Here is a 12,823-nt window from a genome sequence, read left to right as displayed (position 1 = left end):
TTAATATCCACCTTTTGGGACCACTATATATAGACTACATTTTAAATATCTGTTTTCTATTTTAATATATTTTAAAATGTAATTTATTCATTCAAAGCAGCCATTACTCCAGTCTTCAGTGTCACATGATCCTTCAGAAATCCTTCTAATTTCATTTTAATCCTTCTAATCCTTCAGAAATCATTCTTAAAACATGATCCTTCATTCCTTGTGGAAACCGTAATACGGTTTTTTTTCAGGATTCTTCAATGAAAAGAACGTTTAAAAGAACCGCATTTATATGAAAACCGAAATCTTCTGAAACATTATGAATGTCTTTACTGTCGCTTTTGATCGACTTAATGCATCCTTGCTGGATAAATATTAATTTCTTTCAAAAAAAGACAAACTTTACAATGATAGCGTAGGCTCCAGTTGAAACTTTCTTCACGGCTACAAATCTCCATCATGTCAAATTATCTACTCAGATCTGTCTCATGTGACTCTTCCTTCAGGTTCTACAGCAGGGTGAAATAATTAAGGAAGCCATCCAAAATATTTCTTCACAACTCAAATCTACTGTTGTGTCGAACGTCAAGTGAAATGCTGTAGCCCCTGGTTGGGGTTATTTCTGCAGTTGCTTAAATAAATACTCCTACACCTCACCATTCAGTCTTGGGCGTTCGATAACCAAAATGTCATTGCTGGTTCTGATATTCCCCATTTTCATAATGATTTGATCCGTGATCTTCTTCATCAGCTTGCATGGTCACGCCTCTCTTCTTCTTCCAGCCTTGCCTGCGGCCTGCAGAGTTCTCTGTTGTTCCGTAGGTCTTCTGCTTGGTCGCCAGGACACTGTCGCTGCTGGGTTCGGTCTCATCAGCCAGCTCATCTTCCCCGATGATGCCGCATTTCTCATCACTAGTGCTCTCAGGATCAGCCCAGTCCTGCTTCTCACCAGAGGCAAAGATGGCATAGAAGATCACGCCAGTGTAATGCACCATGGACGCGATCATAAACACGTGCTGCCACTCCAGGCGAGTCTGTTGAAGACAGAAATGTAATGAGGTTGAAGTATAATTTCTACCTGATCTGATCAATGAAATGGTGTAACCTAATGTAGTCAGGTTGATTTTATTATATTCCTTTTTTCTTTGCTTACATTAATGAATTGAATGAAACATGTAACCATGTAACATGTAACGATGACACTGCAAAATAAAGTGTTACCTAATACTATAAGAAATACATTTCAATTTACATATTTTATTTTAGATTAGAGATCAATTATTTGAATATATTAATAACAATTATTAAATTAAATACTTTTTTTACTTGAGGCACCCTTGGAAGTTTACTGAGGCCCCCTAGTGGGCCCCGGCCGACGAGCAACACTGCTATAAATATTCATGTCATGTATTTAAATACCCAGGAATATTCACACACTCAAAAATTCCCTTTATCTAATATAAGGAAAAAGACATGTTGCGTGGGCTTGTATCTCTTAGGTTAGAAAAATAATACATTTGGTTCTCTATGCACAAGGATAATCTGATTTAGTACCTTGTGTTTAGTAAGTGCTCCGACGATGAGGGGGCAAACCATGCCAGACAGGGTGCCTACTCCATTAGAGATGCCCATAAGAATACTGGCATAGCGAGGAGCGATGTCCAGATGGTTTACATTGAATCCTGTGTTGTAAAACAGAAATACATTTCACAGATTTAGATTTAGATTTAGATCTAATATTGCAGGTTGCATCATCATGCACTCTATACTTTGTTGTTCTTCTCCTATAACTGAGCAACAAAGAAACATTCAAGAAAAAAAAAAATGTTACCATATTTTGAAGGAAAGGTTAGAATCAAACAAAGCAAAACGGCAAAGGGTGATGTTGATTGACACTCTGGTGACTGACACCCGTCTCATGAGTCACCTGATATCGCAAATCCACTGAAGCCCACTGCCAGGATGAGGAATGAGATGGCCACTGCACGTGTGTGTGAGAACCCGACCACCAGCAGCAACGTGGCCTCCATGCCAAAACCTATGGATGATGGCAGAAGTCAGATCAGTGTGTCTTTATACCCGTTCTCGTTCCTTGCCCTGCGTGCTTCTCGCGTTTTAATCGCAAAAATGCATTCTGTGTGAATAGCCTCAGGAATAGTTCGCCCAAAAATGAAAATTCTTTACTCACCCTCAATTTGTTCCAAACCTTTCTTCTGAAGAAGATATTTTGAAGAATATCGATAACCAAACAGTTGATGGGCCCCATTGACTTCCATAGTATTTTTTTCCCATACTATGGAAGTCAATGGGGTCCATCAACTGTCACCCATATTCTTCAAAATAGCATCTTTTGTGTTCAACAGAAGAAAGAACTTCATACAGGTTTGGAACTACTTGAGGGTGAGTAAATTACGACTGAATTAAAAAAAATTGGGTGACCCTAAACACTATGAAGTTTAACCTTTAAAACGAGACTTTAAAAGCAATAACGCTTTTGTGAACTGATCCTATTTTGTTTTTTTATTATTTTTTACATGTAAATGTGTGTATTTTTATACTTTCTCTTATCCCAATAAAATATGCATACACTCTTAAAAATAAAGGTTCCAAAAGGTGGATTTCACAGAACAAAAACATAGAAGAACAAACCATTTTGGTTATCCCAAAGAACCTTTCAGTAAAAAATTCTTAAAAGAATGTGAAGATCATTTGGTAACACTTTATTTTGATGGTCCCCTTTAGACATTCTGTTGACTATAAGTAACTCTGCACCTAAATGTCAACTAACTCTAAGTTTATAAGTACTAGTAAACTGTCTGCTTAATATCTGCTAACACTTTATTTTTATGCTCCCCCAACAGACATTATACTGACTAAGTAACTTTGCAAGTACATGCCAATTTATTCTTCTAACCCTTTAACCCCTTATTCTACTAGCTCTAATCCTACCCCTAAAAGTCTACTAATACTCAAGGTGGAACGTTATGTACGGTCAAGAGAATATCTAAAATGGACCCTGTTTGTAATCAAACATTTTTCCACTGTAAAGAACTTTGTAATGGAAAAGTTCCATGGATGTTAAAGGTTCTTCATGAAACCATAAGTGTATGTGTAAGTGAATTCTCAACCAATGGTGTGAGTTTGGGGCGGGGCTTCATGGAGAGCTTAGCATACCTCCACAGTTCATGATTTTTCGCACGTTTGTAGTAGAGAGGATTTTCCGACTCCTCAGCAAGTCAGCCAGCTGACCTCCTATGGGCACAATGATCGTCATCACCATGTGCGGCACCGCTGACAAAAGGCCCACCTGAAACAGTCCAACATCAATTAGTTAGCCTATTTTTAGCGGGAATTGGTTATTGCAAAGGACTGTTCATTTAAATCACTGATAGTTCTGTATAAATCACATAACAGCTCACTTTGCTGATGGGGAACCCAAAGACCTCTTCAAAGTACGCTGGCTGACTAATAAGCAGGAGGTAGAAGGTCCAGCTGCGGCAGAAGTTTGCCACGATGATGGCGTAGACAGGCATAGATGTAAAAAATTTACGCCAAGGAGTTTTAAATTTCTACAAAGAGAATATTTGAATAAATATATGGGGAAAAACCTCCTTCTCTGTATAACAATGTGCTTGTTGTACCAAATGCATGACAGAAGACTTAGAACTACCTCAGTAGAACTCATTAAATTGGCTCCTTCCCCAATAGAGGCCTCTATATATGTTCTTTCTTCTTCACTGATGGTGGGATGTATCGCTGGACTATTATAAGCCAGCAGGAGCCAGAAGATATACCATATAATGCCAAACACACCTGGATATGAGCACATAACCACATATCACTTGATATTTGAATGTCACATTATCACACTGTCCACTAAATGTAGGCTACATATTTGGAATGATGAGCTATACAGCTGACTGGGAAATCAATCTAAATCATTGGAGTCATCTCTTATTTTTGGTGTATAAATCATCCTTTACCAATACATTTCAAAAGCTTATCCTAACTCACCATATATATAGAAGACAGAGGGCCAGCCCACGTACTGCACTAATATTCCAGCCAGTGGCATGGCTATCACAGCTCCTGCATAAGATCCTGTCAACCAGAACACACACACACACACACACACACAAGTGTAATTAAGAAAGTTCAATTAAAAGGGAGGACATTAATCAACCTGTAATATTCACCTCGCATGACAGTTCAATCATTTAAAGCCATTGCGGGGGTTTCCTTTTAGATGACAGAGGAAAACCGAGTGGTTCAGCTTTGAGAAAGCAGATTTGGTTTTGGACATTTTTACTAGGGATGCACCGATAATATTTTGTTATTATAATACTGATAACCAATAATTCTTTATATTTGAAAGCTGATAACCGATATATTGGCCCGATAAATTTAAATCCAAATGATTATATAATATTTGAGAGCCTGATTACAAAATCAAAAGTCTAAAAGCCATGTCTCAAGCACACAATTGTAATGTTCTCATTATAATTTTATGTAGCCTATATGACAGACTTGCGCTGCACTTAACTGTATTTTCCTTTTTTGAAGTGATTTCAATCATATTTCAAGCAATTCAAAACCATCATGGTGAACTGAAGTGCCTTAGCTGAAGGAAATCTATCATTTATCGGCTTTAATATATCGGCCAGATTTTCTTAGGCCTGTAACAGTAACATTAAAAACAAACATAATATTTACCGATACCCATATGGTGGCCGATATATCGTTCATCCCTAATTTTTACTGTAATAAATTTTACATTTAGTTTCAGATTCTCATAAGTTTGAGGAAACTTTGTAGCGATAAATGCCCGAAAGCATTCAAGTCCTTAGGAGGAACAGATCTGCATGTGCAACAACTTCACACCTCCGTGCAACACGTGCCTCTGCCTGAAGCAGCACAGCAGCAGGAAATTAGATTTTAATGAAAAGGTGCCTTAATGTATATTTTATTACTGGGATGCACTTGTAAACCTTCCTGTTTGGCGCAGGACAGGATTCTCGAGTGAGCTTTTGAACATAGAGAGCGCTGCTTAATTTGTGTCATCAGGAGAAATCCTCTTAAACATACAGAAGGTGAAGCTGTGTACGGATCTTAATTTAGTTGTCATGTCAAGAGCTGTTTGAATGGCACCTGTTTATTGTGGAATATGGCTATTTGAATGCATTTTAAGGGGCAATGAGCATTGGAATATAGATCCTCCTCAGTTGGCTCTGATACTGGTCAACTGGACTGTGAGCAGTCTTGAGTGTTTACTTCTAATGCAGAAACAGGTACAAACACATCCCTTTCGCAGCATTTTTACGTTTTTGGATGCAGCCATTGAATCATTCACTCATTGATTCAAACAGTGATTCATTCAGGATTCACCACTACTGTGTTGATCAGAGACGTAATGGTTGTTCTGCTTTGGCTTCGTGTGAAACCATTTTTCATTGGTAATGATAATAAATACATTGATAAAGTAAATAGTTTGTGTTTTCTTGTAATTTCTAAAACATTAAACGTCTCCTGACCATTTCTATAAATAATAGGCCTATTTCACAAACCTACTCACCACAGAATGAGGTAGTAGCCAGTCGACTTCTCTCCAACGGAGGAGCCCATTTGCTCCACATCCCATGGCAGGCTGGATATGTGACACCCTGTTAACATCATGCACTGTTATAGTATGTTTTATTATTGTTTTTTAAACCAAAATGGCCATTTAAATTAATACTTGAAACAATTCACTCATATAATGACTTGATGAATAATAAACCTTCATCACTCAAAAGCTACTGTATCGTATGGCTTCAAATGACTTAAAATATAGTGCATGACTACTTTTATGGTGCCTTAAGCTATTTGTAGAGCTTAAATAAATAAGCATATGGAAAAAGACTATGGAAATATTCTCTTCTGATCTTGTGTGAAAAGAAAAAAATGAATTGAGAATGACAGAATTCACATTTTTACTGATCAATAAATAACGTACCATTTACAACGAGTATGTAATATACAAAGTTACGTTATATGTAAATAAATTTTTAAAAAGTTCATAATTTATGACGTGACATATTTGAAGATGAGGTCACTGATGACCACTCACCTCCACCAGACCTTGTAAGATTCGCACAAACAAGACACAGCCGTAGTGAACCCTGGCAGCTGACGGAATAAACATGTTTAGCAATGACGTCAAGAAAATGGCTGCTCCGAACACCCTGAGAAACAATTCAGAGACATTTGGTAATGTTAGTTAATTCAGGTATGGACTGAATTAAAATGAAGCAATGTAAAATCAATGAAGCCAAAAATAATGAAGAATTAAATAGGATTGTTGTGGAAAAACATGCACAGTCAGGACAGGTAATTCCATAATGGTATCTGAATAACTGAATTTAATAAATCTAACAACAGTTCTGGAATTCTGAAAGACATTAATCATTAGTAAATTAGTGACACCTAAAGAGTATTTTTTGTAACTTGAACCTTGTGACAGAACCTTTTAAAGTCACCAATTGACAAGTCTTGCTTTTTTATGCAATATTGCAGTATTTATTATTTATGATTTATCCATTCACATCATTATTTTTTCTTAACAAATTCATGTGCCCTCGTAATCTTTAATCAAAATATATTGCACATGCAACAACATATCTTCTCTGATGATGGGTTTACTGGCACAAAGGCGGGACACAACCTGTCACTCAAATGAGATCATAGCTATGATCTGGGGGAAAAACTACAATGATCCAATCAATTCCTGACGGATAAAACCAAGTTCTGCCCTATATATATATATATATTGTTCAAGAAGCTGTTTCACTCGGACATCAAAAGACTATCACAACTTCCGTTTCATGGCAACTTCAATATCACAAGACAGTATCAAAATGCATTAGAATTTCACTGAATAGTTTGAAGCGTCAGTGCAACCATCATTTTAAATGAATATTGGATTATATTTTGTTTTATTCAGGAACTTTATGTATTTTAATAAGACATGACCAAAGGTAAACATTTTTGAACTATTTAGTCTAGTGGTACAGCTTTTATTTAGCATGCACAGGTTCAAATCCTGATTGATCAAATATGCATATGCAAATGACCTGTGGACAGTGCAACTTGATTGGACTGACCAAATTAAGATTTTTTTTTTTTTTTTTACCTTGAATATTCATGCAATTTAATTATCACAGACCTATTTTTGCATTCAAAATCCACTTTGCTCAAAATCCCATTAGTTTGAATGGGTATGATGCTTGCGATTCTAATGATTTTAGAGGCCCTGCACACTCTCACACAGCTACATCACCGAAGAGAGTCATTTTGGTTCATTCATTTATCCTTTATCTCCATTTAATCCATCCATCTGCCTCTTTTTTTTTTTCCAAAACACTGTGTAAGTGACACTTGTAATATTCTAGTGGCTGGTGTTTCAGCGAGAGATCTGCTGCTGGATCTTTCATTATTAACTCTGTCAGCCACGTGTCCTCTTTTCCTGTGAGGCTTTTATTACAAGACCGCTATCGCCCCTCTAATCAACACACGGCACAAATTTAACCCTCGCGGCCCAAACCACTGTGGTCCCTTGGGTCTTGAAACACCTCTGAACATTGAATGTAATATGAGAGTTATACTATAACATGCTCACCTGTTAGCTGCTAGCTTATTGGAGATGAATCCTCCAGGGATCTGAGTGACAATGTAGCCCCAGAAAAAAGAGCCATGTATCAATCCCACTGTCTCTGGATCCCAATTAAACTGAGCTGGCTAAAGGACACAAACATCAGAGAAGACCATATTAGCTTGAAAATATTAGATATAAAAAAAGAAGAAGAAAAACTACAAACTTGTTGCACATTTTTGTGTATAATAGGGAAAATTCAGGTTGATTTATCACGAGACATACATAGTAAAATGTCCTTGTTAATCTGTGTGTGTGAGTCATGTCTTCTTCCCAATATCTCTTATGAAAGGAAATTACAGGAAATTGTGTCCGCTAACTACCAAACAAATCATTGATGAGAATAAAGAATCTGTCCTGTGAACTTGATAGCTGAAGAAGTAAAATGTATTGTCTTAACAGTCTAAACTTTTCGTGCCAAGGAACTGATTATAGGGACTCACTATGTAAAAAAATATATTAAAGCTGTATATTTTCATGTATTAAGACCAATTGACTGTGTGAGAAAAATATTTACCGTGATCAAATTAAGCAATTATTTTCCAATATATACTCATGTATATATATATATATATATGTGTGTGATTGGAAATATGTGTGTGATATATTCTCTCTCTCTCTCTCTCTCTCTCTATATATATATATATATACACACACACACACACATTCACACAAACACATCTGATTAGGAAATAGATACACTATATATGATTTTCTTTCACAAACTGTTCAAAATTGGAGCTGTCAATATAACAATTTCTACATTTATTTAATTTCCAGCCAGTTTTTTTTTAAATCAGAATAAAAAAAATATATATGTTGAATTAAGATAAATTATTAAGATAAATTTGATTGTACTAAAAATAAGATGAGGGATGTATGGGAATGCCATTATTTTCCTGGTTTCACCTGCATGACGGCAGTCCCGTTGATGTAGACAGTGTTGTTGTTAACCATTTCTACAATGGCCACACCGAGGTTGCAGCGGATACCAAACGAGATGCAAAAGCCAAGTCCGCTGAGCATGGCGATGATGTAACGTTTGGGAAGGCCAAAGCAGCCACAATCCAAAAGGGGTGGGCTACGATTAGGGGCTGCCACTGGCCGGCCATCTTCTGTCAGCTCAATGTTGTCCTCTTCATCCACATTAGAGCCATCAATCTTCCTACCATGGGATAACAAATGGGTTTAGAAATGGCTTGAGTTCACAGACAATTGAGTTCTGTCATGACAACTCTCGGAGTGTTTGGCATGGTCATGGATATGACAATGCCGATATGTTTGGTCACTGCTGCTGCTGTAGGTTATTGCTGCTAAAGAGCAAGTACAGGACTTGCTACTGCCAATACACACATGACACCCTGCTGTGAGCAAGTAAGATGCTGCTGCTGTACAATAGCATACATGAATTACCCATAGCAGATATATACAGGTGGAGCTGGGGAAGTTGGAGGGTTTATGAAAGTGCGCTGCAACTGCGATCAAGTATTCAAGTATTTGAAGGTTGAGCAGTGAGCTCATTGGCTACTGATACAGCAGGAACCAATCAGCTTGGCCCTATAGAGAACGATGTGATTGCAAGCAGAATGAGTTACGGAAATATCAGCTTTCGCCATCTAGAGTTTCATGACAGAACTTTGTATTAATGTTCAAGAAATATATAAGAGATATCAGGTTTTTAATCTCTTCTTATGTCCTAGATATTAAATACAGTATGTATGGATACCAAGAAAGCTATTGAATTTCTGGCCAAGGTTCAAAGTGAATGTATTAGGTTTGTGCATGATGATGTAATGATAGTGTGCTAGATGCCGTGGCAACAATTTGAACTGGACTGCTTTTCGGATTGCAAATTTATCTTTAGCTTTACCCATATTATGATGTACTGGATGGACAGAGTAAATTTTGGTTTCCAGAGTGTGGAGTAGAAAAGGTCACATTGCATTTGGCGCTCGCCCCTCTCGCCTGCACGCACCTGTTCCATTACTGAACCTGCATCTTTCCTCTCATCCCCCACCTCACAGGAATTACTTTCATCTGTCTATTTTGAAATGCACACCTGAGTTCTTCCATGTACAGAAGAAGGGAGCTCACTAAAAGCTGGATACTGGCAGATTGTGAATGGAAGATCAAGAGGAATCATTTTAAGAGCCGTATGTTTGTTAACGCTGTTATTGCACAAAAGCCACTTTAAGATGAAGTCCTGGTCTGGTGCACACTCGAAACGGACCTCACACAATTTTTTTTTTTTCTATTGTGAACAATGCACACACTTATTCAGATCAGAAAAACTTTATTTTCCGTCTCTGTTTTTTGGTTTTGAATGAAAACTCTCCAGACACTTCTTATCATTTTGATTTTTTTTTTTTTTTTTTTTTTGAATTGCCATAAGATAAAAAAAATAAATAATGAAAGTAAAAAATAATCAACAACACAGATGTGGAGAGTTAAAAAACTGTAACCTATATCACCTCTTAAATCATAAGAGGTTGGCTATAGCTGCTCAATGTGCATCGCTGTTGCCATCAACAGATAATAGCAGCTTATATATTAGAAAGATTTAGCCAAGATAATACATTATTCTCATTTCACCACAAAAAAGTAAAAATAAGATGCCATGTAGATACCATTCTATGAGCATTGCATTCTCTCAAATAATACCTGTCACTACACTTATTTTCTAGGACATAATTATAATGATTATATTAATACATATAATTAATTATATTAATATATTGTTTTTGGAAATGGCAGTGCTCTAGAGCAACTGTTACACAAATCTACTTAGTTAATACACAAATCTAAATGTACTGTACAGTTTAAACATGGAAGAATTAAGCAAATTTTAAGTAGGAATGAAAATAAATATTGCATGACTTTATTATTTGGTGTGCCCATATATTCAGTTTTGCCAATCACACTAGCTAGATGCCCTGGCAATATTACTCAAACACAGGAAATTATTTACATTATCTCACATATTAAGCTGTCTAATGTGCATGCAATTTAAGAGACATACATCTCGCTCTTACATGGAATCTTCAGTTTTTTAATCTCTTCAGATGAACTAGATATTAAATATGTATGTATACACACCTATAACACTATATAATGTTTTTGAATTACTGGCCAAGGTTCAAAGTGAATTTATTAGGTTTGTGCATGATGATACAGAGATATTTAAAAGCTTGAATCTTACATTTATAATGTAAGGTTTTCTCATTTCTTACTTTCTTTGACAAACAGTTTGTAACCGTTCTTTAAACATTATGGCATATTGAAAACAAATTATTGAATATATATATATATTTAGCAAAATTATACCAAAATCCCAATACCTATATTATAAACATCATATCTATCTAGGCTATGTACTATACATCCTGTACTTTATTTATTTTACCATTTCATATATATATATAATCATTATTATTATTAGGCAATTTCTCTCAAAAATCAGCTGCTCAATCAATTTTGAGTTGATTTCTAAATTCTATATCATTTCCAATTTCATTCAATATACCAAAAGCATGATACAGTAAATGTGCACAAGCAATCTTCTCACATCTTCCTTTTAGCGCTTAGTTTCCCATTCAACTGCCATCACACTTACTTCTGCAGGTTCCCCAGAGAGTCGCCCACATTGTTCTTCAACTCCTCCTTCCCCGGGTTGAGCTTCTCCTTTAGACCCGCAAACCCCCCCAGTGGCATCTCTCCTTCCCTTGCACTTCTGTCCCTCAAACACTTGTCTTCTCACTCTTCTGCTCTTGCAGAAAAAAACAGCAGGATATCCACTAGGCGCTGGTGCGCATCCTCTCCTGAGCTGGACTGAGATGCTCTAGGTGTGCTGGAGGGGAGGAGGAGGAGGAGAGATGCCGAGCCAGGGACGACAAGAAGACACACGGAGAGAAAGAAGAGGAGGGACTTTGGTTTTTGACCGTCTGGGTACAATCCTTCATGCGGTTTGGCCACAGAACATCCAGAAACAAGGCACAAGGAGAGAAACGGGACGAATCCAGGTGTCTTCGGTTCAGTGTATCAGCATTGCGAAAGTTACATACATCAATAATGGAAACTCCAACGTTCTCCTCGGTCCCCTCACAGACAGTGACAGAAGATGCCGAACACCTTCCTCTTCTCCAACCCCTCCCTTTTCGGTCTTCTTGGCTATACAACAGCAGGCCAAAAAGAGTGACTAGCAGAACTCATCAAATATTGATAGAGAAGTCAAGGATCGCAGGCTCGAGGTTGTATGATATGAGCAGGTGTAACAAGACACTGCGTCCTACAGTCCCAGTCTAACCCTTATCCCGAGGAACCGTTCCAGGGGTTCACGGGTCAAACGTATCAACGTCAACAACCAAACACTGACATAAAGGTTCAAACTGTGAGTGCCAATGTTCAAATCTCACATTCGCAATGGAATTCTATTGCTTTTGTGAGTGAAGCACTGCACCTTTTTCCTGCGAAAGCCTCTTTTACGCAATAATCATCAAAAACGCAGTGTGCTTTAAAAATTCATATATTGAGGTCTAAAAAATTCATTGGTAAGTCTGTATGGTGTTGCGCTGGACTCCCAGGCTCTGTTTCACCGATGCTTGTATGCCATAAATAAAATCTGTCTCACTACAGGTCTGGCATTCAGTGCAAGACCCCTGCAGAAATCGGGATTTAAGCTAGGCCTACTATTTTCATATGCAATCAAAATCACCAGGTGTGCAAAAATTGCAAATGAAGATTCTTTACACACAATGTGAATAAAAATCATCTTTTTTTTGTGTGTGTCACATAAGGTTCCTACCCGTTGGTTGCGCAATACTGACAATGATTTGGCAGACAAAATAATTTTGAATTTTAATAATATTGCTCCAATGTTTTCCTCCAAAATAAATAATGATAAAAGGTTATGTCTTATGGCGACATTTCTTTTTCTCAAGAAATTGAACCTCGTTATTTCTGGACTATTACACAACCTAGACAATTTTACTTTTTTTGGTAACACTTTGCAATAAGGTTTCATTAGTTAACATGAATTAATAATGAACAATTCTTCTAAAGCGTTTATTATTCTAAAATTAAAATTAATTTCAACATTTACTAATACATTATTAAAATCAAAAGTTGTATTTGTTAACATTAGTTAATGCA

General features: G+C 36.8%; 1 protein-coding gene across 1 annotated transcript; it reads right to left on the bottom strand.

Moving 5' to 3' along the window:
• Positions 1–488: 488 nt before the first annotated feature.
• Positions 489–11,386, bottom strand: slc17a8 (solute carrier family 17 member 8; the record flags this gene model as incomplete). The annotated part of the gene is made up of 12 exons (XM_084409720.1): positions 489–1,022; positions 1,543–1,670; positions 1,916–2,026; positions 3,163–3,295; positions 3,408–3,557; positions 3,659–3,801; positions 4,003–4,089; positions 5,561–5,648; positions 6,095–6,209; positions 7,643–7,761; positions 8,585–8,840; positions 11,289–11,386. The coding sequence occupies 12 exons, from the start codon at positions 11,384–11,386 to the stop codon at positions 678–680; spliced, it is 1,773 nt and encodes a 590-aa protein (XP_084265846.1). The 3' UTR covers positions 489–677.
• Positions 11,387–12,823: the final 1,437 nt, after the last annotated feature.

This window comes from Rutilus rutilus (genome assembly GCF_951802725.1).
Source record: "Rutilus rutilus genome assembly, chromosome: 5".
In the NCBI taxonomy this organism is placed as follows: domain Eukaryota; kingdom Metazoa; phylum Chordata; class Actinopteri; order Cypriniformes; family Leuciscidae; genus Rutilus; species Rutilus rutilus.
Note: the sequence above shows the minus strand (reverse complement) of the source record. Positions and strands in the feature narration are given on the sequence as shown.